The sequence below is a fragment of the Canis lupus genome, chromosome 7 (genome assembly GCF_011100685.1).
Source record: "Canis lupus familiaris isolate Mischka breed German Shepherd chromosome 7, alternate assembly UU_Cfam_GSD_1.0, whole genome shotgun sequence".
NCBI lineage: Eukaryota > Metazoa > Chordata > Mammalia > Carnivora > Canidae > Canis > Canis lupus.
The window spans coordinates 35,953,056-35,980,709 of record NC_049228.1 but is presented as its reverse complement, the minus strand read 5'-3'; the positions used below and the strand labels follow the sequence as shown (position 1 = coordinate 35,980,709).

The following is a 27,654-nucleotide window of genomic DNA, read 5'->3' as shown; positions in this document are numbered from 1 at the left end:
ACAGTAAACCCCTAAGACATCTGTTACAGTGTCACAAGAGTGCTTGGGAACGGCTATGACAGCCATGTCATCCTTGCCCTCACTGCCTACAGCCCCACATCGTGGTGGGTCAGGTCGACATGGTCCAGGCAGCTGCACAGGTGGAAACAGTGTTTGTCTCCCTTCCTCAGAATTACTTGCATTTGTGATTCCATCTCAAGTGATTGCAGCTCTGAATCACAGAGGACTCAATCTGCAAACCAGCGAACTGAACAAGGGATGGGAGGTTGGGGAGGTGCAAACCAGAGAACTGAACAAGGGATGGGAGGTTGGGGAGGTGACCAAGATGAGTGTGGTTGAGAAAGCCCATTAGGTCACTGACATTCAGGCAAAACAAACTTACACATCAGCCCTAAGCAGAGAGAGTTCCTCAAGGAAACATGTCGGCATAGAGAGGTATGCCAATATTATGGATAAGTGTGTGTGTGTGTGTGTGTGTGTGTGTGTATAGGTCAAGGTCAAAGCAAATGTAGAGTTCCACCAGCATAAGAAGCTGTAAGTGTTTGGATGAATTCCATTCAATAGAGACTGTGTTATCTGTAACTTCATCAACTGAAACACTCTTAAAAAAGGAATTTTTATATAATCCAATTCAAATCTTCAATCTAGTAACCAGCATTGATTTATAGTGATTGACAGTTCATGTTTTCCAAGTGGCATAGCTTTTATTCTGAAGAATACTCTAAGTGAAAGGAGGGATTTCAATTTACAGAAGTATCTTTATACGTTACAAGATCCTAGAAGGCAACAATCAATCTCCCCATAACCTCCCCTTTGCCCACTTATGCCCCCAAAACTGAAACCACCCCAAAACCAAAATAATAGGAATAGTAAATAACTCTTTTAACCAGAATGATTGACTTAAAAGCATTCCCTAGGGGCATCTGGGTGGCTCAGTGGTTGAGCATCTGCCTTTGGCTCAGGGGGTGATCCTGGGATCCTGGGATCTAGTCCCACAACGGGCTCCCCACAGGGAGCCTACTTCTCCCTCTGCCTAAGTCTCTGCCTCTCTCTGTGTCTCTCATGAATCATTTAAAAAACTTTTTAAAACAAGCATCTCCTAGAATTTTTCCATAATATTTGTCAAATTATTAATCACTTAAATAAGTCACAATTATAAAATAAGTAATAAATCACTGGTACCTTCTTCAGTCATATACTTGATCAATTCTTCCTTAGTTAGAAATCCACGTTTGGATGGATCTAACACCTAGTAGAAAAGAAAAGATAGATATTATATTTTTTTACTTGGTGAATAAATTCTACAACATGAATTTTTCATATATAAACATATATAAAATCTGGAGCTTACACACCTCAAATGCTCGAAGAAGGATATCTTCTGGAATTGGTCTGTACCTAATTTATGCAGTAAAAGGAGCAAATGCCACAGGATTTAGCTCAGTTTTGACACAAAAATGATCACATAAAATGAAATAAAAGCTGCTAATATACAAGGATAATAATACTTCCCTCACTGTAACATTTTTGGATTTCCAGATCTGAAAGTTGAGAGCACTCCACACCCAAAGAAGATGCTTATTTCAAAATCACTGGCATACGTGATGATATCTATTAGCCTTTTTCATCACTATGAAAATCAACTTATTTGGAAACAAAATTTCTACAATAAACTAACTGTGGTAAGCTCAGACTACACATTCCTTAGAAAAATAATCAGGGCAAATTCTCATTGATAACTCAAAATAGAAGATAATAAATATGTTGTTGATTTATGCTTTCTGTGGCCTTTTTGCTCTGTGATTACATTTTGCTTATTGGCTTAATGCAAATGTGGCTGGTATTCCTAAGCACATGTCAACTGGCAGTTCCGGGGTCTAGTGAAGAGTCAGAGGGAAGTTATCCCAGGATAAATACTGGTTGGGTATAATACACAAAGTGAGAAAGCCAAGTGTTTTGAAATTAACATAATCTTAGTCATTACTTCACCGTAACAGGTGCATGTTCTCACCTTTTTTCTAGTAGTACTTTGGTCATCACTGGAAGAAATTTTTCAAATCGAATGTATCCAGTGGGTTCTTCCTCCTCTACCTAGATATTCAATGAAAAATTGCCATGCGTTACCTCAACAAGTGTACTGAGCCACTCCTTTTTCACTATGCCAAGCGCTAGAGATTTGATACTGAGCATTCTCGGGCACAGTCTCTGCTCGTAGAGTTTCTATCTGGTAGTGGAAACAAGAGTGTTAACTATAAGCACAGTGAAGTGAAGGAGCATGGGTCTATTGGAGTACAGAGCAAGGGAAAGTTCTAGGCCAGGTCAGGAAAAGCACTCATGAGGAAATCACACTGGAGCTGACTCCAGGTAGAGGAAACTGAGTGCCCCATGGAGGCCAGGAGGCTGGGAGGCATAGGAAGCATGGAAGGGGATGTTCCCAGATGAGGCTGGAGGAAGAGACAGGAGCCAGACCTTGCAGGGTCTTAAATGAGCTGTGGAAGTGACTTTGGTTGTTATGCTGAGACCAACAGGAGACCCCTGAAAGTCTGGTAGATGTGCCTATGAAAGATCACACTGGTTGTGGGTGAGGTGGCTTCTGTGGTGGGCTCAGCAGATCATAGAGCTCGGAGTAGAGCGGTGGCCATGAGGGAGAAGTGGATGGTTTCAAGGAATATTTAAGAAGTAAAAGCAATAAGACCCAGTGGCACCTGGGCTCAGTCAGTTAAATGTCTGACTCTTGGCTTTGGCTCTGGTCATGATCTCAGGGTCATGAGATCTAGTTCCGTGTTGGGCTCTGTGCTCAGCAGGTATTCTGTTAGAAATTTCCCCTCTCTCTCTGCCCTTGACCTGGTCACATGTGTGCATGTGTTTCTCTCTCTCTCTCTCTCTCTCTCTCTCTCAATAAATAAATAAATCTTTAAAAAAAAAAAAAAAGGTAATAGGACCTGGTGCTGGTGCTGCATCTATTATGGGCAAGAATGAGAAATGAGAGAGGAGTCCAGGATTCTGACTTGCACAAATGGGTTGGAGTGATGATCTTCTCTGGGATAAGGAACACTGGATAAGGGACCAGGTTAGAGGACCAATCATATCTCAAGGACCAAGCACACATCAAATTACTTTAATAATTATTAAATGCCTACAGCGTTAATGGAACTTTGTTATATCACCATTAGATAAGAGAATACTACATCTGAGAAAGAGAAATTTTGGTACCTAGCACTATTAGATGAGAATGAGAGATTCCCGCCCACAGGTTCAACTTTGATCGTGTAGCTGAACAAAACGCTATTGATCTGAACTTTCATGTCAGGCTATTTACAAGGAGCTGTAAATTTTCCTCTCCCTTTCAAAAGTCCTATTAAAAGGCTCATATATCCCAATTCAACAGAGGACCTTTCAACAGATTTATTGAGTAAAAAAAATAAGAAATCTGTAAGTTGTCGCTAACTGGAACATACTGTCGTCCAAATGACTATTTTTCAGTGGTTATTCTAGATGCTTTCACGTAGTATGAGGGGAGCCCTCAGGCTCCACTATCAACAGACAAAGTCATCCATAATGACAGTGATACTCCAGAATCTCTGAGCCCATCAATACATGAACAATTGTTTCAGCTGCCTCTAGGTACAAGGCAAGGTTGTGCAAATTAATGTTCATCTGGCTCTGCTGTGCTTGAGTAGCACTCTGTAACTACCTACCGCAAGAGCCTCTTAAAAATAAAATGTCAATCTCATGAGACTACCTGTGGAGGGATAATTTTTAAATTAAAATCGTGAGTTTCTCTGCTGATTACTCCAGAAATGTGCTCCAGAAGCTAGAGCAATGGTTTGTTTCCTTCTTCCTGCCATCCCCAACAAATCACTGTGGAGCAAACAATCTCAACCTTGAGAGATCAAGACCTCTCTGTATTTTATGAGCATCCTCATCAATCTACAAATGGCTTGTGGTTTTTCCAAAGGGAGTTCAACTCTCTAGCACTCTCTCCATCACACGAAAATTCGTAACACATAGTACGTGCCCTGTAATGCTTCCTTGGCTCCCAGAGGACTTACACGAGCCCCCAGTGCTCTGAAAGTTAGGGTGAAAACTGCAATCATTCTGGCCCCATGTATCTGTGAAGAGCCCAAACTGCACAAAAACAGTAAGTTAAAGATCTCTAGCTAATCAGGATACCAGAGGAGGTACACCTTTTCTTTGACTTTTTTAAAGTCAAAGATGGATAATGAATAAACAGAGGACTTGTGGTTACAAAATAAGAAGAAAAATAAGGAAATCCATCTTCATCTTGAGCAGACTGTGAAAATATTTCTATGACCCAACACTGTCCTCTAGAGGCCATATCTAATTCTTTCTTCTGTACAAAAGGATGTATACACGATGGTATAAAAACAATACAATTATATGATCATTCTTACTCCATTGTGTTAATAAACTGTTTAATATATACCATAAACTATTTTATATTATAAAAGGTTTTGTAGTATTAAATAACCTTTTAGGGCATCTGGGTGGCTCAGTCAGTTAAATGTCTGCCTTAGACTCAGGTCATGATCTCGGGGTCCTGGGATCAATCCCTACTAAGCAGGGAGTCTGCTTCTCCCTCTCCCTTTGCCCCTCCCCTCCCCTTGTGCTCTTTCCAAGAAATAAATATTTTTTTAAAAAATAAGCTTTTTATTTTAGAATAGTTTTAGAGAAAAGTTGCAAAAATACTGCAGAGTTCCCACATACTGCCCACCCAAGTTTCCCTGTTAACTCTTCGATCACTATGGTACAAATATAATTGGTTTGTTGTCACAATTAATGAGGTGATATTAGTATATTAGTAGTTACTAAACTCCATGCTCTATTTGGATTCGTGTTTTTCCTAAAGTCATTTTTAAAATATGGTAATTCCCCTCTCATAACAAAGAAATAAGATTCTATGTATCTGGAAACAAGAGTGGGGAGAGGGGAAGATAAGATGCGGTTCTATTATTTCTAGTGCAGGACAAGCTAGTTAACTTTATGAGGCTATATAGTAAGACAGGACAAAAACACTACTTTCTAGAAATGTTATGCAATAATGGCTCAATGGTTTTTTTAGAGCCACATTTTAAAATGCCTTTATGATTTAATAGAAATATATCAAGTATCGAACTATAATCGTGTGTATGTGTGTACAAGGGGAGATATATACATAAATAGAAGGAGAGAGGGGCACCTGGGTGGCTCAGTGGTTGAGTGTCTGCCTTCAGCTCAGGGCATGATCCTGGGGCCCTGGGATCGAGTCCTACATCAGGCTCCTCACAGGGAGCCTGCTTCTTCCTCTGCCTATGTCTTTGCCTCTGTGTGTCTCTCATGAATAAATAAATAAAATCTTTTTTAAAAATCAGGTGATGATAATTATGTGGGTTTGTTTCTGGGCTAAAGAGAATCCCTACAGGGATTTATTTTTTAAAGAAAAAGAGCTTTCTCAAGAAAAAAAAAAAAGAAAGAAAGAAAGAAGGAAGGAAAGAAAGAAAGAAAGAAAGAAAGAAAGAAAGAAAGAAAGAAAGAAAGAAAAAGAAAGAAAGAAAGAAAAAGTTTTCTCTGCTTTGTTAATCTCCATGATTATGATTATGATGATTTCCATCAACAGCATACACACACATCTGGTTCTATATCATGCATTGACATTTCCTCCTAAAAGAATCAATCTCTGATGCTGAAATCTCAAACACAACCTCCCTGACCCACCAAATGGATCTAACTTGTTCATGCAGAAGTTTGGTCCTCCCTTCTATCTGTAAATGCCACACGACATGTGCTGAGAACATATTCCATTGCTAGGCAGACCTAATACCATGTGCCCGGTCCCCAATCCACCGCCTACAGGACAGGGCACTGCCTTCCCCTCCACTGTCTCCCTCCATGCCTCTTTGGACAGGGAGAGAGTAACTGCCAGCCACCAAACACCTCCCTCCTCTTCCAAAGACAAAAACAAAACAAATAGATCTTGTTACCGCAAATAGGAACAAGGCAAAATAAGTTATAATCTGGTTTGTTTCTGCCACAAGGAGGGAGAATGTGCTGAAAAGGAGGTAATAACTGTCAAGTAGCCTCAGCAGCATTTATGAACGCAGAAGGAAGAAACCACTTTGCAGGAAGATCCCCCAGCTCTGCCTTCAAGTACCACTTACAGCGAATTCATTGAACGGTATGCAGGCAGATGTTCGCCTGGCACACCAAGGCCCAGATCTGCCTGGCCACTTGTCTCCCAAGAACTAGGGCAGAGCATGCAGCCTGAAGAGAATACGCTGCTTCATTGCCACACAAAGGGCCCAAGTCCTGGAAGCTACCAGTGCACCTGTAGACATCCCAGTCTTTCTGCCCCCTCTTCCCAACATGAAGAAAGCTCAGTAAATATGTATGGTGTAGGATTTTAAAAAAATATATCAGCATTTATCTAAGTCTCAAAGCATAAGGCAAACACTGGGTTCCCACTCCACTTTGGCAAAAGTTCATATTCTTAATCTGTTTTGCTTCTGTAGGAAGTCAGGCACAGGGAGGTGAAGTGCCCACCTTGTCTATAATTGGGTCAGGTGTTTTGATGGGACCATGGTCCAGAGTTCTTACCCCCATTCGATAGGGAAATGATTAGGCCATCCCTTTTCTCATTAAAGCATTATTTATTTTAATGCCAAACTCACTGAGTAGGTGCAATAAAACACAGTGAAAATTCATTTCTCCCCAGTGATACAACACTCGGTCAATAAATTGAACTATTTCATGCTTCACAAACGCAAGATAGTATCGGTAGTTAAGATGGTTTAAAAAGCATCTACATTTTGACTAGTTCCAGGTCACCAAATAAGATATGCATACCATTTTTAACTATTTGTAATAAAAAAAATAAAACAAAAACCATGAGATATTTCAAGTTAGACTCTAAATAACACACATTCAAATTATTACATAAATCATGTCTCAAAATGAAAAAAAAATCATGTCTCAAAATGAAAACAGTAAAATTTAGATATTTCTCTACCTTGGATGGAATAAAATAACAAAAATATATTGGCATTTGTCAAAAAAATTATCTTTGCAAATGAAAAATCTATTTTGGAGAGAGAGAGAGAGCACAGGATCAAGGAGAGGCAGAGGGAGAGGGAGAGCATCTCAAGTGGGTCCCACACTCAGTACAGAGCCCAATGTGGGGCTCAATCCCAGGACCCTGAGATCAAGACCTGAGCCTAAATCAAGGGTTGAACACTTAACCTGAGCCACCCAGGTACCCCCAAATGAAAAATTTAAAAGAAATCTACTTTAGAATATATTTACTTCAAACATTCCAAAGGCTACTATAAAAAAAAAATTAGGATATGTGATTCTTTCAGGTTTTAAGTCCCTTATTAATATAAGTATCAAAAAAGTTTGAATCATCTCCCAGCGGACCATTAGAGATGCTAAGAATCAACAGGTGGCTAAACCAGATAATTGCTAAGGTCCCTTCCAACTAGGACTTCCTACAACTTGAAGCTATAGGAGAACTGGTGGCTGTCAAGCCATTAATTTCCCTATTTTATTCCATTGCGTGTTGAGGGAAGAAGTCTAGGAATTCCAGCTCAACTAACTGAACTCTAAGATCACAGTCATGTTAAAAACATCCATGGGGAAATGATATGCAAGGAAGTACACTAAAATATTATGATCATATTAAGGTGTTGGATCACTGGAAAAGATTTTTCTCTATTTCTTTAAAAAATTTCTATATGTATTACTTTATTACAATAAAAATTTGAAATAAAAACTTGTATTAGTCTCATTATGACTGTTTATATGAAATTGTGAAATGCATTTATTTATAAATATTATGTATTTATGTAAAAGAGGGGAAAACCACTTTTACAGATTTCCCTGGGTTTTGTTTCCTGCTGTTGATCACTGCTTTAGCTCCATTTACTGTTTTTCTTCTAACTACAGATGTGTGATACTCTCAGGGTATTCCTTGTACAACACACGATCCCCTCAGCTCTCCCCCGCCCCTCGCCATTTATCTATTTCCATTCCAAAGTCATGGCTGGTAGCCATTACTAGATAATCTCCAAAGTACTTCTTGGTCTACAATTCTTTTTATTTATTAATTTATTTAAGATTTTATTTATTTGAAAGAGAGAGACAGCGGGAGGAGGAGCAGAAGTAGAGGGACAGGCATAAGAATCCCCACTGAGCACAGAGCCCAGTGCCGAGCTCAATCCCAGGACCCTGAGATCATGACCTGAGCTGAAATCAAGAGTCTGCCGCCTAACGGGCTGAGCCATCCACCCGCCCCAATCAGTCTACAATTCTTTAACTCCAACATCTAACATTAGCACAAATGAGAACAGATCTATTCCCTTCTCCCACTTTATCCAACGCCAGTGTACTTAGGAAAAATAACAGATGACAGTATTTCACATCACCAGCTATTTCAAAATCAGAACATAATTGCTCCCACCCTTTCTCAATCTCTGAGAAGCTTGGTACAGTTGGGTTCTGAAGGCTGTGACATCTCAGGGCTCATCTGGAATCAGGATGATGCGATTAAGGTTCAGATTGATGAAAGCTATCACTTTACAAATATGTGGATTATGCAGATTTTACTCTACTAACTAGACAGTCATTTCTGAAGTTTCAAACACAAAAATTTCTGAGGATACTTAATTAAAAATAATGAGAAACTGTGATTTGGGACCTTTGGGGCTTGTGGTATGTCTGGTGTGGTATGATATTTTTCATCCAAGACGAAATATGCAGGAAATGACTCAGTAAAACCATTACATTGTTTTCGCTGGTTACTAGGGAATATTGAACACGTTGACATCATACAGGCTACAGGCTTCTCACCACTATTAATTTGACATTAAATCACTGACCACAGAAAAAGCAACAACATTCATTTGTGAGTTTCTTCATTTTGCTAAATGAATAGGACTGAACACAATCTCAAATATTTAAATGCCTAGGTATTCAAATTTTTGATGTTCACAATTTTAAAGTGTTTGAAACTATCTTGAGACATATTAGGATGAGGTTTCTTCAGTTTTCTTTGGTCTCTGCATGCCTGGTACCTGGCACGTGGTAAATGCTTGGTAATTATTTGACAAATGAACAATTAACAGCTCACAATAGTTTTTAATTACTTTTATGTACTGTAAACTTGGAATTTTGGAGCACACGAATCAGACTTATTGTAAAACTCTTCTTTAAAGTATATCTGAAGTGCTTTGCAAGCCTGAATTTCCCACTATTCTGATACTAGGTCTTGCAAGCACAAGAAGAAAGTGTTAAGAAACATAATAATAACCACAGGAAATGGTAGAGCAGGTTCTTGAACCAGATTATGGCAGGCTTCATTCTCAGTGCTAAGGATGCAACGATGTACAAAGCATAAACTCTGTGTCTTCAAGAAGTTTTTGATAGAAGTGAGACACAGACACATAAGTTGGTAACTTTGGATTATGTTGAACACTACTGACAAAACTATCTATTAGAATAGATGTGTAGTGGCACTTCATCCTCCCCAATAAATATAGATATTCATCATATTTCTAATATTAGTTAAAATAGATGTTTGTATATTCTGGATACAATGTCAAATAAATTATTTGCAAATATGTCTCCCCCAATCTGTGATTTATATTTGTTTGGTTTGTATATTTATATTTGTTGGTTTTTAACTGTGCATTTAAATGGGCAATACTTTTTAATACTGATGAAGGTAATCAATTGTTTGTTGTGCTTTTCTTTTTTTTTTTTTCAATCGTTCATGCTTTTTGTGTCTTATCTAAGAAATGTTTGTCTAACCCAACATCACATGGTTTTCTCTCTGTCTTCTTCCAGAAGTTTATAGCTTTAGCTCATCTATTCAAGTCTATGATCCACTTCAAGTTAACCTTTGTGTGTGGAGTAAAAGAATGCTGAAGTTTGTTTTCTTTCTATTCAGATATCCATTTGCTCCCACACTATTTATTGAAATGATAATCCTTACCTTCATTGAATTACTTTGGCAAATTTGTCAGAGATCTAAGTATGATTCTATGTCTGGATCCCCCAGTTTGTTCCATTGGTTTGTATGCTTCTCAGTACACAAATATCACACTGTGATGATTACTGTAGTTTCACTGTAAATCTTGCAATCAGGTAGTAAAATTCCACCTTTGCCCTTCTTTTTCAAAATTATTTTGATTATTCTAGTTCCTTTGCTTTTCCATCCAATTTTGGCTCATAAATTTCTTCAAAAAAGCCCGCTATGATTTTGATTGCAAACATATTGAATCTATGAATCAAATAACTGACATCCTAACAATGTTGTTTTGCAACCCACCAAAATGTATATCTATCCATTTAAGTCTTAATTTCTCTTTATAGTGTTTGCGTTTAAGTCTTGCCTTTATTTTGCTAAATTTATTCATTATTACATTTTCATGCTTTTTAAAATGTAGTTGTTTATTTGATTTCATTTTTCTTATTGTTAATTTCTAATTATAGAAATACAATTAATTTTTCATGCTAACCATGTAGGCTGTGATCTGGCTAAATTCTCATATCAGTTCTAGAGCCTTTTTGGCAAATCTCTTAGGATTTCCTACATGAAAAATCATGTTGTCCGAAATAGAAATAGTTTCACTTTTTCTTTTCCAAACTGTATCTTTTATTATTTTTTCTTATCTTGTTGCACTAGCTAGGACCTCAAGTAAATGATGGAGAAGAGTGATGAACACAGGCATCTGCACCTTGTTCATGATTTTATGTAGAAAACACTGAGGGATCCCTAGGTGGCTCAGCGGTTTAGCGCTGGCCTTCGGCCCAGGGCTTGATCCTGGAGACCTGGGATCGAATCCCGCATCGGGCTCCCTGCATGGAGCCTGCTTCTCCCTCTGCCTGTCTCTGCCTCTCTCTCTCTCTCTCTCTCTCTCTCTCTCTCCCTGTCTCTCATGAATAAATAAATAAAATCTTAAAAAAAAAAAAAAGAAAAGAAAACACTGAGTATGATTTTAGCCTTGAATTTTCATAGCTACCCCCTGGCCAGCTTGACAAGTTTCCTTTTATTCTTCATTTGCTGAGTATTTTTTTCTCTTTGATGGGTACTGAATTTTTTCAAATGCTTTTTTTCCTTATTTACTGAAATGATCATATGGTCTGTCTACTTTGTTCTTTGAGGTAATACATTACATTGATTGATATTAAGCTAACCTTAGATTCCTGAGATAAACTCCACTTGTTCATGATGTGTTATCCTTTTAACATATTATTGAAATTGATTTGGTAAAATCTTATTAAGGACTTTTTACATCTTTGTTAATAAGATCTATTCTTTTTTGTAATAGGATTGTCAGGCTTGAACATCAGAGTAATGCTAGCCTGGAAGGTGTTACCTCCTGTAATGTTTTCAAACAGAGTTTTGCGTAGAATGGGTACTAGTTCTTCCAGAAATGTCTGAGAGAATGCACTAGCAAAGCCATCTGAACTTCTAATTGTCTTTATGGGAAAGTTTTTAATCATAAATTTAGTTTTTATAATTGATATGGGGCTATTCTAATTCTCTAGGTTTTTTGGGGTCAGTTTTGGTAATTTGTGTGTCTTGGGGAATTTGTCCGTTTTATCTAAGTTGCCAGGTTTATTAGCATAAAGTTGTTCCTTTCTTATCCTTTTAAAATGTCTGAAGGATAATGATAAACCCTCCTTTAATTTTGATGTAGGTAATTTGTCTTGATCACCTTAGTTAGAAGTTTATCAATTTTATTTGAAAAGACTAGTATTTTGCTATCAGTGATTTTCTCTGTCCATTTTCTATTTCACTGATTTCTGCTGTTCATAATTGTCTTTCTTTCATTTATATTGAGTTTATGTTGCTCTTCTTTTTCCAATTTGTTACAATGAGAATTTTGATAATTAATTTTAGGCCTTTTTTTCTTTTCAGGTATAATCATTTAAAGTTATAAGCTGGTCTCTAAGCACTGCTTACCTGTATCCCACAAGCTTGATATGTTGTATTTTCTTTTATGATCAAGTTGTTTATCTTTATTAATATGAATCCTTTTTTATTCCACATTATAAAATGCATTTATATTTATTTAAGTGCATTTTATTTTGATATGTTGTATTTTCATTAATGTTCGCAAAATAATCTAATTCCTCTTGTGATTTCTTCTTTGATTTGTGAATTATTGGAAAGTATGTTGCTTAATTTCAAATTTTTTTTCTTAATTTCAAATATTTGAAGATTTCCTAGTTATCTTATTCTCTATTGGTCTCTGACTTATTTCATATTTATTTTTTATTTAGAGAGAGCGAGCAGGAGCAGTAGGGAGAGACAGAGGGAGGAAGAGAGAGAGCATCTTAAGCAGGCTCCACACTGAGCACAGATCCTGATGTGGGGCTCGATCTCACAACCCTGAGATCAGGACCCGAGCCAAATCAAGTAAGTCACTTAACTGACTGAGTCACCCAGGTGCCTCTTCATTCCATTTTTTTTTTTAAGATTTTATTTATTTATTTATTTATTTATTTATTTATTTATTTATTTATTCATTCATTCATGAGAGACACACAGAGAGAGAAAGGCAGAGACACAGGCAGGACAAGCAGGCTCCATGCAGGGAGCCCGACATGGGACTCGATCCCAGGTCTCCAGGATCACGCCGTGGGCTGAAGGCGGCACTAAACCGCTGGGCCACCTAGGCTGCCCTCTCTTCATTTCATTTTTAAAATCAGAGAAAATATCCTATATGATTTCAATTTTTAAAGATTTACTGAGACTTGTTTTATGGCCCAGCACTTAATCTATCCTATTGAGCATTCCATACACTTGAAAAAAACATGTATTTTGCATTTGTGGGTGTAGCGTCCTATAAATATCAATTAGGCTGGGGTGATTGATGGTTGATCATCTACATCTTTGCTGATATTTTATGTAGTTACTCTATCAATTATTTAGAGAGGGTTTTTAAAAGCTCCTTCTATGATTGTGGAATTGTCTGTCTATCCCTTTCTCTGTCCATTTTTGCCTCATGGATATTGCAGCTGTGTTATTAGCTACATGGACATTTATGATTTTTATACCTTCCTGATGAATGACCTTTTAAAAAAAATCACTGTATAATGTCATAATCTTACCAACATAGGTCTTATTTTGCAAATGTCTTTTAGTTCTCCTTTCTAATTACTTTAAATTCTCCACAATTCCACTTAGGTTTGAACTTCAAAGGCTGTAAACCTCTACATGCCCTTCCCACTGGTACTGAGATATTGTCACATCCTCCTAGTTCCCACATGGAAGATCCTGGAAGGTTCTAACTTCATAGTAAAGGAAGAATTTTTTGGTAACCTGTATGCCAATAAAATTTGGGTATTAAGCCTTCTCGCTGTTGCTGAGTTTTGTGATATTCCAAATGGGCTGAGATTACTTGGGGCCAGTTGGTAACTGAAGAATATGAAATAGAGGGATCAATGCCAAGTGATTTTTAAATGATCTGTTTTAAGAGAAACATCACACTTTATACTGCTCTTTAGGAAACGAGGGGCTGAGAGTATGTACTTAGACTATAATTTAAGTAAATGCCAACTAGAGAACTGCACATAGGTTTTGATGTTTTACAGAAGTTTAGAGCATCATCACATTATTGCATTTTAAAGCAAAAGAAGTAGAAATAGTTTTCATTTCTGAAACTATTACAGAGCACTTAGCAATAAGGGATTCACTCCTAGAGCTTTACTATTTGGAGCTCTGGTTTTCTAAATGTATTTGATACCAACAAATATCTACGTGCTTTTTCTCTTCTCATTTATTTGGGAAACCTCAAAAAAGGATAGTCACACCCAAAACTTCTGAAGTATATCACTATAATTTAATTTGAATAAATTGTGCACAAAGACAGAAAAGTACATATAGGGCTTAGACAACAGTCATCCGTCCTGGTCCAGCTGTTCTAACCATTTGTAACTTTCAAAGGTTGTGTCAATATATCTAAGAAAGGGGCAATGACAAAATAAAACGCAGGGCCCTGAGCATCTACTGTGATTAACTGCCCAGACCCATGGGGTAACTTCAGTAGACAGGCACCTACAGAACAAGCAACCCCATATATGCACAGAGTGCCCATCAAGCAACACCTGATTCCTCATAGTTACCAGATTTAATCCTCATAAAGACACTATGCTATTTGCATTCCTTTTGTGGATGTGGAACCGACTTTGAAAGACTACGCTGCTCAGCCAAGTCGTAAGTGGTAGCTATGGGATTTGAACGTAGACCTCCTGACACAAGATGTGGTGTTTATTCTACTTTGCCAGAGAAGCTTACAGATCAAGAGTTGGCAAACTTTTTCTGCAAAGGACCAGACAGTAGATATTTTAAGCTTTGCAAACCATATGGTCTCTGTCACAAGGATTCAGCTCCACTCTTGTAGTGAGAAAACAGCCAAAGACAATATGTAAATAAATGAATTGAGCTTTGTTCCAATAAAACTTTATTTGTAAAAATAGGTGGTGGGCTGGATTTGGCCCAGGGATTGTGGTTTGCTGATTCAAACCTACAAAAGGAATTAGGCTCTAAAGGCTCTGCTTTTCTATCTTTCCAGGGGCATTTTTCTTACTGCTCCATTTACTCTACTGAATTATATGCAATAATTATGAGTTCACTATAAATTCATCTTCCATTTCTTATCTGTTCCACAGCGCCAACTTTCCTCTTTCCCTAGCACAAATTCGAGCTTTGTCGATAAACACTGTCAAGCAGCGATCAACACCTTTTTTTTAAGAATGTGAGGACCAACTCAGGAAAAAAAAGACTTTTTTTCCCCTCTGAGTAAAAATAGTTTTATTGGGTCCCAAAATGGAAAAAAACAATGTAAAGATTTTGAGCTTTACTGAATATTTTTAAATGTTAATGAAAAATCGGTACTGCTTTTTTAGTTGCCACAATGCTAATAACAGGCAACAGAGTCGTCTTTCCAATCTTCCACTCCTTAACTGTATATAGAGTGCTTTAGGATTCAAAACATGTCTTCTAATACATGATTGCATTTAGCTTTGAAGTAGGTATCATCACAGAGAAATGAACACAGAGGTCAAGTGACTCACCAAGTCAGTGCTGGGCTAGGCCCATAAATCAACAAAATCCCACTTCCTTGCCTGCCTCCCCTCATCTCCTGCTTGATTCTGGCCTCCACCAAAACCCACATGGAGAAGCAGCTCTGAACAGATTCTTCTCCTGTTGGTGGCCCAGGTAGCTTCGCTCCCTTCAGGCCTCTGCTTTGTTAAACTGAAAGCTACATTTGAGGTTAGTTAGACCAGACACTTTTCTGGGAAACCAAACAGGGCAGGAAGCTCTCTGATCTTGGGCCATTCATTACTGCTTTACAAGATGATTCCCTCCAGAGACTCATCAACGCTATTACAAATAACCATTTTTAAAATTCTTAGACTGTTCAGTCAGTGTCAAGTTGGTTCTTATTATTTTGTTATGTTTACTACTTATTCTGAAAGTTAGGGTTTTTTTTCCCCCCAAAAAAATATAAATTTCTTACAGTCCCTACCTCCATTTCTATCTCTTCTGAACTGAAATTCTTCACCACAATTCCTTTCATCTGCCATGTTCTTTCCACACATATTTGGTCCCAAGTATCTGCTGGCCTTTCTTCAACTAATTTTATTTTTTTTAAGACTTTATTTATTTAGGGGCACCTGGGTGGCTCAGTCAGTTAAGGGTCTGCCTTCTGCTTGGGTCATGATCTCAGGGTCCTGGGATAGAGTCCTGCATCAAGCTCCCTAATCAGTGGGGAGTTTATTTCTCCCTCTCCCTGCCCCTGATCATGCTTGATCTCTCTCTCTCTCTCTGGTTCGCTCTCTCTCTCAAATGAATATAAGCTTAAAAAAAAAAAAGATTTTATTTGTTTTATTTATGAGTGGGGAAGGAGCAGAGGGAGAGGGAGAAGCAGACTCCCCGCTGAGTGGGGAGCCTTATGCGGGGCTCGATCTCATGACCCTTGGATCATGACCTGAGCTGAAATCAAGAGTCTGACACTCAACCGACTGAGCCACCCAGGTGCCCCTCTTCAACTAATTTTAGAATATAAATAATATCTAAGGTGGGCTCCTTACTTGAGCCATTGAGTTACTTAGTCAAAGCCATTTCTTCCAGATCTGATATTGTTTCAGAACTGCTGGCTGGCCAATCCACACAGTTGCCCAAATGTCTTCATCAAGTGGACCCATTATTAGTTTAGGACATTAGTTTAGGACATGCTTAGCTGCAGGTAAGGGTGTTCAAGAACAAGGAATGGGCATAGCAGGGAGCCCAGCCCATGCAGCCTTGCTTACCTCTACGATCAGGTCATGCAGCTCTCCTTCGCTTGGGCAGCACCCTAGTGACCTGATAATTGTTCCGATCTCTCTGCAGGAAAAAATAGTCAATAGTTTCAGAATATAAACTTTGAAAAGTAAGCGCCGTGTTTCTCTAAACCACTTCAAGGGTGGACGTAGCACAGCAAATGAAGTCTATCAGTACTGCCTCATGGAGGAGAGAAGATATTTCCTGGGAAAGAAAAAGGCAGACAGGTGAACCAAAGGAAGAAGAAACAGTGTTTGCACTGATTTACAAACTCAAGCCCTGCCTGAGCCAAAATCCAGAAGTTCTAGAAAATGAAAAGGAGGGGAGAGGAAGAAAAAGAAATGCCGGCCACTTACTAGCTGATTTTGAGTTCGTTAACAGTTTTGCACCTCACTGTCTAGGGCAGAACAATAATGTCTCCCCAGAGGTTTGTGCAGAAGTTCACATTAGTGCAGAGTACTTAGTAGCAGGGCTCTGGTGTCAGATTGCCCTGCACTGTGCTAGGCGGGGCAGGCCAGTCTCTGGGTGCATAAGCCTAGCTGGGGGGTAACACATAACATCTTCCTTCAAATACTTAGAATGGGGCTGGGAACACCCTCGGCATAAAATAATATGAATATTATAATATAAAAGCACAGCTCTTGGCAGAGTAGCCACTCCATAAATATTAGTGACTCCCCTACCCTCCCATAATATCGTAATTCAATTTAGCAAATAACCTAAGAAAAGTATGAATTATAGTCCGTATTCTCTAGATGCTAAGACAGAGGATTTGTAATAGATTATTAAATATCTCCACCAAGGAGCACCTGGGTGGCTTAGTAGTGGAGCGCCTGCCTTCGGCTCAGGTCATGATCCCGGGGTCCTGGGATCGAGTCCCACATCAGGCCCCCCACAAGGAGCCTGCTTCTCCTTCTGCCTATGTCTCCACCTCTGTGTGTGTGTCTCATGAATAAATAAAATATTTTAAAAATATATTTCTACTTAAAATTATTACAGTTGTAGTATTTGAGTGTGAACTTAATTTCACAAATACTTAACTAGAATATTTCATTTCTTAACCATTCTGGATGGTATCAGTGGTATGATATTTACTCCCTATTTTACTGAGAAAACATGTTAAACAAGAATGTCTAGGTTCATCACTTAAAGAGGTTGCAGAATGAGTAGTGAGAGGAAAACTGAAAATCAGTAACTGTGGGAGATGGGATTAATTTTCACTTATTGGTTTTCCTTCAGACTAAACGAGGGCCAGCTAAACATGTAAGGTCTTCTTATTTCATACCCACCCAAGCAGCTCAGTCTCAACACTCATGCATTGATTTTCATGCCCACATCCCTCATGAAGGTAGGACCTGAAGGTGATGCTGTGACTATAGACACTGAAGCATTCTATAAGCCTAGACTTTCAAGAAGTCCCCTAAAGGTGTCCCATGAATCTGGCTAACACCACTGTGGTAAATATATCATTGTAGCATCGGACTCCTGCTGTATGCATTGGAACTGATAGGGGAGCCTGGGTGGCTCAGGCGGTAAAGCATCTGCCTTCTGCTTAGGTCATAATCCTGAGGTCAAGAGATCGAGCCTGCGACAGGCTTCCTGCTCATCAAGGAGTCTGCTCCTTCCCTTGCTCATGCTTTCTCTCTCTCTCTCTCAAATAAACAAATAAAATTAAACAAGAAAAAAGAACCGATAGTTAATGAGGCAAGGATAAAAAAACATATGATTTGCTAAGTATTCATAGATTTAGCCCCTCCATAACCTTCCAGGCCTCTCTATGTGCATCAGAGAACCACAGAGTCCAGAATCAGAGGGACCCAAGGAAAGGCTAGTTACCCTGCACGATGTTGGGGGGACGGGACAGGGGGACCTGGAAGTCCCCACAGGCCCTCGTCTAGGACAGTGGTCCCTGCCTCCATCTGACTACTGAGCACTGGGCATGTGAGCAGCCCAAGTGAAAACAGGCTGTAAGTGTAAAATACACATGGATTTCAAAAACCGAGTCTAGGGGGAAAAAAAAGTAAAATATCTCTGATAATTTTTAAACTGACATGTTGAAAAGACAATATTTGAGACACACTGGGTTGCATAAAACATAGCGTTAAAATTAATTTTACCAGTTTGTCTTTCACCTTTTAAAAGAAAATATGGTTACTAGAACATTTTAAATTTTAAATCCGATACCCTCTGTTTCTGGAAATAGCTAGGAAGAGCTGCCATCGTGAGTCAGCCTTTGAGAAGAGACGTACGTGGAGGGAAAAGCAGAATTACCTTGTGCTGGGTCAGCAAGGTAATCAATATCCCTTGTGCCTGAGAAACTTGAGAGCAGATTGAAATGAGCCCTTTGTCGCTGCCAATACCCAGGACATGGGAAGGGCTAAGGTGCTTGCTGGTGGGTGGGGTACAATCCACCCCCAAACGTGACACATGACAGGGGGAGCAGGAGGAAGGTCCAGGCTGCAGACAGCTCGGGGAGCGAGGCTGGGCTGCACGAGAGCTCCTCTGAGGAGACTGTGCTGGCGGGAAGAGACCAGCCAGGGGTCTAGCAAGAACTTTCCAGAGACCTGCCCCAACCCAGCTGTCCAAGGAAGAGGGCCTGCGTGAGCTCCCAGGGCCTCCCACCACCAGTGGGCTGCTCTGGGTCAGAGGGAGGCAGGTGCTTCCTTTCAGTATAGAAAATTCTCTCTCCCCTGGCTCCCCTTAGAAAGACCCCTGCCCCTTCTCACCTCTCCTGAATGAATCCAGTTAGACTGGCTCACTCTTGCTCTGTCTGGGGAGACCACAGAAAACAAAGCTCGTTCCATTTGTCCGGCACCAAGCTGCTGCTTTCTCTCTAGTCCTAAAACATGAAGGCCTCACTCACGTAAGAGGAAAAGGCAAAAGGCTTCTTTGGCTGACAAGTCCACAATAACCCAGGAATGCCCTCTGTGCCCCTGCAAACTGGCCCACGAGCTGTGTTTTGCAGTGAATTCATCTACACATGACTGCTCGATATGTTCCAGCCAACCATTCAAAATGTCCATCTACCAGGATGCCTGGCTGGCTCCAGTGGTTGAGCGGCTGCCTTTGGCTCAGGACGTGATCCTGGGGTCCTGGGATCGAGTCCATTGGTCTCCCTGCATGGAGCCTGCTTCTCCCTTTGCCTGTGTCTCTGCCTCTGTGTGTGTGTGTGTCTCTCATGCATAAATAAATAGAATCCTTAAAACAAAAGAAAAAAAAAGCAAACAAAACTGCCATCTACCGCACCCTAACCCTCCCCCTCCATCCTGCCCGCTCCATTCATCTATCACCTCTTGCCTCAAGCTCCAAACCTCGGATGCACCTCATGTCAGCAGAAGACCCCACATACCTGTCACCCACGTCCCCAAACAGACGCAGACTGAGTGAGCACCACGGCTCACCGTCCTACCACCTGCCACGTCGGCTGGGGCTGCACAGCTACACACCACAGCCCGGGCGGATGAAGGCAAAACGTCATTGCTCACAGCTCTGGAGGCCGCGGGGCCCAGGGCCAAGGCACCGTCAGGTTCAGTGTCTGGTAAGAACCATCTTCCTGGGGGGATCCCTGGGTGGCTCAGAGGTTTAGCGCCTGCCTTTGGCCCAGAGCGCGATCCTGGAGTCCCGGGATCGAGTCCCCCGTCAGGCTTCCTGCATGGAGCCTGCTTCTCCCTCCTCCTGTGTCTCTGCCTCTCTCTCTCTCTCTATGTCTATCGTGAATAAATACATAAAATTAAAAAAAAAAAAAAAGTCTTCCTGGCCTGCGATGGCCACCTGGCTCCGTGTCCTCACACAGCAGACTTCGAGCCCACTCTGGGTCCCCCTCTTCTTTTAAGGGCTCTAGTCATCGTGGGGGCCCCCACTCTCCTGACCTCATCTAAACCTGACCACTTCCCAAAGGCGTACCTCCAAACGTCATCACATGGGGGTTCGGGCTATCTATGAATTTGGGAGGGACTCACGCATTCGGAGGGGGCCCCCTACCATTACAGGCCCTGCCCTGCCCGCTCACCTCTTTAGAAGTACATACATCCTTCCCCACCCCTTCCCTCTCAGCCTCCAAGGAATAAAAAACTAACTCCTCTGAGTTTTTCTTAGTTCCAGTCTTGCCTCTTTCTTCCTCCTAATTATATGCATCACTTGGCACTCATCTGGGTAAGCATCCTCTAAGTCCCTGGCTCTTGTGTCTTGTTCAGGACACACTCGCCCCCAACTCAGCATCTTCATCCTCTACCAGTTGCTTCTTCTTTTGCCCCCAAAATATTCAGGTATTTTCCTCCCTTATCTTGAAGACTTTTTTTTTTAAGATTTTATTTATTTACTCATGAAAGACACAGAGAGAGAGAGAGGCAGAGACACAGGCAGAGGGAGAAGCAGGCTCCATGCAGGAAGCCCAATGCAGGACTCGATCCCAGGATCCCAGGATCATGACCTGAGCCAAAGGCGATGCTCAACCACTGAGTCACCCAGGCGTCCCTTGAAGACATTTCTGATAGGTGCCTGACCACCTCCAAGCCCGCTCCCTCTGTTCCCACAGCCCCTGTTCCAAATCCTTCATCTTGTCCTCGTGAGTCCCCTGCCCACCATCCACTGCAGGCCCAGCCCCTCTGCAGACCCGCTGTGCCTAGCTCCCCGCCACCCACTCCTCTGTCTGTCCTGCCTCTGACAGCCTCTCCACTCCTCTTTTGTACCCACGGCCCCTCAACTGCACTCTGCCCAGACCCCTGGTTGCAAAATGACTTTGCTGTTAAAACTGTCCCTTGAGCCGAAGAGAAGCAGCAGCAGCCCACAGAGAGAAGGCCACTGGTGATCTCAGCAACAGCACATTCAGGGACGGAGGAAGAGCAAGCCTGTGCGAGCGGCGACGGCAGGGGGACTTGGGTGGCAGGGGGGACAAGGTGGCAGCTCCGGAGAGGCACCTGCAGCTTCTGGCCAGGACTCTCACAGCTCAAACTCGGGCCCCAGAGATGCCTTTACTCCTCGCACTGCTCCATGGCAGGAAGGGGGAGCCCCCACTCTCTCCATTTCATAGATAAGGAGACAACCCCAAGATGTTCAAGATCTTGCTCAGTGCATCCCAACAGTGTCCCCCCACCCCCACAGGGAGCAGGGCACCGGGGCTACGGGTCCAACCCGGGGGGCAGGACACGAGACAGTGGACTAACTTGCCTTCTGGTTGGGAAGGGACACCTCCTCTGGGACTTGGAGAAGGGGTAGCCCCACAGCCCACTCACACCCCTCCACCACCTACAGGCTGCACACAGCCACACGCGGTTTAGCTCTGCTCTCAAGTGCTTCAATATTATTTTCTTTTTTTTTTTAAGATTTTATTTTATTTATTCATGAGAGACACACAGGGAGAGGCAGAGACACAGGCAGAGGGAGAAGCAGGTTCCCCATGGGGAGCCCGATGTGGGACTCAATCTCAGGACCCCGGGATCACAACCTGATCATGCCACCCAGGTGTCCCATGTGCTTCAATATTCTTATCCACTTACTCCTGACAACAGCCCTACGAAGACAGCACCTACTCTACTCTACAGAGGAGGAAAACAAACCCAGAAGGGTGAGGTAACTTCCCCAGGATCCTAGAAGTGGTGGCTATGGGATCCCTACACACAGGTGGGAACCCACACTCTTCAACCCTGCACACTGCTGCCTCCTATAAACCTGGCCAGGGATTTCATGAGACTCACAGGAGAACTTGACCATAACGAGGCACTTCCAGAGAAGCTTGGAGGCTCCACCCTATGGGAGCCTCGAAGACAGATCCAGGTCTGAAAACTGATGACCTGAGGTACAGACATGCTGGCAGATAAGGTTTTGTTCAGCACAGTGTTGGTCTCTAATTAGGTGGGGCACACACACACACACACACGTCACAGGCCTGGTCCCTGTGGGAATCTGGGCTTATCACTCCTGGAAAGCAGCCATCATGTACTGGAGGAATTTACCTGCAACAAGCAGGGGGATGAGCCAAATGACCTCCTCAAGTTCTCCCCAGCTACTCTTATTCTTTTTTTTTTTTTTTTTTTTTTAGCTACTCTTATTCTAAGATTATATTTAAACACACACACACACATACCTGTGGCTTATGTAAGTGAATATTCTAGTTCTTAGAAAATATACACTGGAGTATTTCAGGGGAAAAGGTCATAACACCCACAGCTTATTCTCAAATAGTCCAGAAAAATTAAAATAATAATGAAAATGTTTGTGTGAAAATGTGTGTGCAGTGTTGAATATGTGTGTGTGTATATTATAAAAGAGAGGGAGAACATAGGCAAAAGCGAAATGTTAACATTTTGCATCTGTGCACCTATGTGATGTCAAGTGTTCCATGTGCCACTCCTACTATTTGTCTATAAGTGTGATTTTTTTTTAATAAAAAGTTTTCATTAAAAACAAAACAAAAGGGGCACCTGGGTGGCTCAGTAATTGAGCATCTGACTTTGGCTCAGGTCATGATCCCAGGGTCCCAGGACTGAGTACCGCATCGGGCTCGGGCTCCCCACGGGGAACTTGGTTCTCCCTCTGCCTGTTTCTCTGTCTCTCTGTGTGTGTCTCTCATGAATCAATAAATAAAAGGTTAAAAAAAAAAAAAAAAAAAGAAGTGGGCACCGGGCTGGCTTAGTTGGAAGAGCACACGACTCTTGATCTTGAGGTCATGAGTTTGAGCCCCATGTTGGGTAGAGAGATACCAAAAAGTAAATAAACTTGAAAAACAAACAACATAAGCACATTTGAAATGAAAACCAAAGCAGTAAGAAGTCAACAGAAATCCTGCCTCATAGAACCTGTTTAAAACAGTTATCTTTTTTTGTATTACACTTTACCTATCGTTTTGGCTTAAGAACAGGTAAAAGTATCTGGGGCAGATGGAGCCCTGTTCATCCTTGACCCCACAGTGAAAAAGGCAGCAGGGTGAACTGCTCCGGGCGGGTACAGGACGAGAGGAGGGTGTGGAGGGAAATTATAGGAGAAGCAAAGAGGCCTCTGAGCTCCTCTTGTTTGCACATGTTCTGAAATACAAGGCCAGAGGCACAGAAGACAGAGGATCCTAGGAGCTCCTCTGGCATTAGGATTCTGGTGCCAAGAACACAGGAATGCAGGCAGAGGGGTCGGTTGGACTCCAGAACCCCAGATGGTGCCGGGATGGGGTTGGGGTCCCAGCCATAAAGAAGGAAACCATGTAGCTAACCTGCCAGCCTCAGAAGTAATAAGGCTCCTAAACATGACCTAAGAAAAACAGAGAGGAAGAGAGGGCAAGACAGAACAGAGGTCGGAAAAACGTGAGGCCATGAGTTTCTGAGAAGGGGACAGAGGTCTAGAAAGGAGAAGAACGGCAAAGGGAAAAGTTAAAAACGAAAAAACCATGCTAGGAGTTAAAACTGTAGCTTTCAGAGACAAGGTATAGAAATTCCAAAACTTCCCAATGAACATAAAAGAAATTCAGAAATAAGAAATAACCAAGATGTTAGACAACTGGAACATTAAAATGAAACTATGAAATAAAGTGACACAAGTACACACCACATTGGGGCTGATTCACCCACTTCACTTCTACTAAATAGGATTTTGAATCAAGTGAAATGATTGAAAATTATTTTAAAGTAACTTTTAAGGGACGCCTGGGGGCCCCAGTCAATTGGCTTCTGACTCTGGATTTTGGCTCAGGTCATGATCTCAGGGTTGTGGGATGAAGCCCCATGTTGGACTCCACGCCCACTGCGGTGTCTGCTTGGGACCCTCTCCCTGTAATCCTTCCTCTGCTCATGCTTGCTCTCTCTCAAATACAATCTTTAAAAAAAAATAATAAAGTAACTTTTACAACAATTGTAACATTATTAAATCATTAAGGCATTTACAATTATTAATGCAACCTTTTAAAGCAACCAGTTAGAAACTTTACTGAAGTCAGTGTAGTGAAACAAAACATTGTTCTTGAATTTTAATAATTCATCCCAAAGTCTTCTTGTCAGGCTTTTGGAAGCAAGGGCAGAGAAAAGGCACAAAGTCATTTGTGTACAATGGTGGGTGTGCTGTTACCAGCTGGCCCCTTGGGAGGGAAAAGCCCTGATGAGCAGTATTTGCATTTCCACCTTGTCCACACAGCCACCAGGGGCTCGCAAAGAATGAAGCTGCCAAAGTAAGTCGCTGGTGGAAGAGGTGGAAAGAAATGCCTGCCCCCCCGGGGTCCCCACCACTGCCTGGCATCCCAGCACCTGTGCAAACTGCCTCACAAGCATAAGTGAGAGTAAAACATGGTGCTGCAATTAGGAGGAGGTAAACTTGGGAGTATTTAGTACCTTTTCATTGTTAGTTACCACATTCATGTTGCATTTTATACAGAACAACCTGAAAAAGTTGAGATCACTTACTGAGTTTGCCATGTGCCACTCCTATTTGTCTACAAGTATGATATTTTTTAAATAAAAAGTTTTCATTAAAAACAAAACAAAAGGGGCACCTGGGTGGCTCATCCCCCGGGTTCTCGTGTAGGAATTCAGCTAATCTCTGCACCCACCCAATTTCACTCTAAGTGCTGCCCAAGTGAGCTCCTTTGTTTTTAATATAATTTACTTGTAAATTTATGTCATTTACTTTTCATATAATTTAGTTTGTAACAGCGGCTTGCAGAATTCCTGAAAACCTAACAATCAGCTCCTGTGAGCTAGCTGCAAGTCAGGATGGTTTGGTTCCAAAACTGATTCTCTGAGTCCTCACCACTTCGTACAGACAGCTCCTGGCCCTGCGGTCCCTAGACAGGTTCATCTTCTCTCTCTCTTTTTTTTTTAAAGATTTATTTATTTATGATAGACATAGAGAGAGAGAGAGAGAGAGAGAGAGGCAGAGACACAGGAGGAGGGAGAAGCAGGCTCCCTGCGAGGAGCCCAATGCAGGACTCAATCCCAGACCCCAGGATCATGCCCTGAGCCAAGGGCAGATGCTCAACCACTGAGCCACCCGGGCATCCCGACAGGTTCATCTTGTGAACAACCCACTCAGTGTCCTACCGTGGATACAGAACAGAAATTAAATACAGTTCTTGTATTAAAAAACAAAAACAAAAACCATTTTTCCTTGGAAATATTTTTTTTCTTTCATTTAAATCAATTTCGTGGGTAGCCTGGGTGGCTCAGCGGTTTAGCACCGCCTTCAGCCCAGGGCCTGATCCTGGAGACCCGGGATCGAATCCCACGTCCAGCTCCCCGCAGGGAGCCTGCTTCTCCCTCTGCTTGTGTCTCTGCCTCTCTCTCTGTGTGTCTCTCATGAATAAATAAATAAAAAAAAAAAATCAATCTATCATTTTCGTGTTTTTTCTAATTGATGACACCTCAATTAAATCAACTATGTCATATAAAGTCTTAAAACTCTGCAGAGCTCTTCCCTATATTTATAGGAGTAGATGTCTCACATTGATTAGAACTATGAATCAACTCCAGAAGCCTTTATGGTTAAAGACTAAGAATCTGTTTCCGCACTTGCCCTATATATAACGTAATAAACATGGGGACAAAAATCCCTTCTGAACACATGAGTCACGGTAACGCTGCCCAATAAAGGCATTACCCTTTAATTCATGCAACAGCTTGTGTGACCAGGGCCAGGCTGGTTCCCTGCAGGCCTGCAGTGGGTGCAGTGTCACGTTCCTGACACGAGGTGGCGCCAGTGCCACGGAGCTGGGCGGTGATTCCTCCGGTTAAGGGCAGTCTAAGGTCAAAACCATTCCAAGTGAAGACCTGACTCAGGACAATGGATGCGATTGGAAGGGAGAAAGACACAGGCCAAAGACTTTACCTCCTCTATGGAATCGCTGATATTCAGCTAAGTATGAGAGAACGTTGAAAGCAATTCAAAAATTCTAAGAAGGAACAAACTAGGATTTGAAAATGATTTACATTCATCTCATAAATATTTGCCAAACACTACCGTGCACCAGGTACCATTCACAGCACAGCAGACAATGAGAGGAGGACCCTGCCCTCATAGAGAGAGTTTTCACACATTGATCTTTTTTCGCAAAGCCATGAAATGAAACCAACATAATAATGGCTAAACCTTATTTGGACAATGGTTCTACTTAAAAAATAGGCTTATTTTTCTGAAGGTCCCTCTAATCAAGGGAGGATCATTTTTCCACTGCTAAAATATGCTTTCCAAAAAGCTCTGGGTTCTAACTTGTTACGGTATTATTTCTCATACCATCCTATATGCTAGAGTTTGCAGTCTCCAAGTGAAGAAATGGGTCTCCTGTGTATCTCAGAAAAGAACTCTATGAAACATCAGACACTACATAGAGAATAAATAATTCAGCTCTATCTTTACTTTTACCCTTGGCAACCACGCGGGAGGAAACATGCACACACACAAGTCTATGCCCTAGCTTGAGGCGGCAGCAGATACCATGAAGAAATCACCACCACCGTCATTATTATCATAACTGCATGAGTCTGCCTGCGGGGGGGGGGGGGTGTAAACAACAGGGATTGGTTTGCTCACAGCTCTGGAGGCTGGAAGTCCAAGATCGAGATGGAGGCAGGGCGGTTTCTTCTGAGGCTTCTCCCCTGAGCTCGCAGATGGCCGCCTTCTCCCCGTGTCCTCACCCTATCTTCCTCTGTGTGCTTGCCTCCCTGTCTCGGTGTGTCCAAATTTCTTCTCACAAGACTCCATTAAGACTGGATTTGGGCCCACTCTGATGCTCTTATTTTACCTTAATCACCTCTCTAACGACCTTATCATCAAATAAGGTTGTATTCAGAGGTGCTGGGCATTAGGGATGTGACTTCTGGGGGTACACGTCTAGGCCCATAACAGTAGCACTCATGACTATTCTATGCTGACCGCCGCCACCTTTTTCTGGCCACTTCTCACCTGGATCACGGAAGTCACTCTCAGGTGTCACTGCCTCAGCTCTCATCAGCCACCTCCATCCACTCTCACAGGAGCCAGAACAATTTTTTACAAGTGAACATTATAGCACGTAATTCCCCGGCCAAGCACTCTCTGGTGGCTTCCCACGGCACTGATAAGGTCTGTGAGGCTCTATCTGATGAGGGCCTACCAACCTCTCTCACTTGGGTCTCACACCCTGGTATCTGGCTGCCCACCATGCAGCCCCACCTCCCGTGCTGGTCTGTGACACACTACACCCCTGCCCCTCCAGAGGACCTTTATATTTGCTCTCCCCCAGTTCACATGGCTGGCTCCTTCAAATCTTAAAGATCTTAACTCAAAAATGACCTCCACAGAAGCTTTCCCTGACCGGAGTTCTACACAGCTTCATCCCACCTCACCACACTCTCATTTGCTAATACATCATTCTC

The 27,654-nt window shown here is 41.7% G+C and overlaps 1 protein-coding gene across 6 annotated transcripts in view; it reads right to left on the bottom strand.

Annotated features, from left to right (window-relative positions):
• The window catches only part of EFCAB2 (EF-hand calcium binding domain 2), a 121,828-nt gene that overhangs the window by 3,428 nt on the left and 90,746 nt on the right, over nucleotides 1-27,654 (bottom strand). For 4 of the 6 annotated variants that reach the window (XM_038542764.1, XM_038542766.1, XM_038542765.1 and 1 more), the window contains 4 exons: nucleotides 16,321-16,393; nucleotides 2,012-2,091; nucleotides 1,356-1,398; nucleotides 1,183-1,249 (listed from right to left, as the gene is read on the bottom strand). In XM_038542764.1, the coding sequence (XP_038398692.1) occupies nucleotides 1,183-1,249; nucleotides 1,356-1,398; nucleotides 2,012-2,091; nucleotides 16,321-16,393 (263 nt within the window). The remainder of the gene's footprint in view (nucleotides 1-1,182; nucleotides 1,250-1,355; nucleotides 1,399-2,011; nucleotides 2,092-16,320; nucleotides 16,394-27,654) is intronic. The other 2 variants (XM_038542769.1, XM_038542768.1) reach the window with 2 other exon arrangements.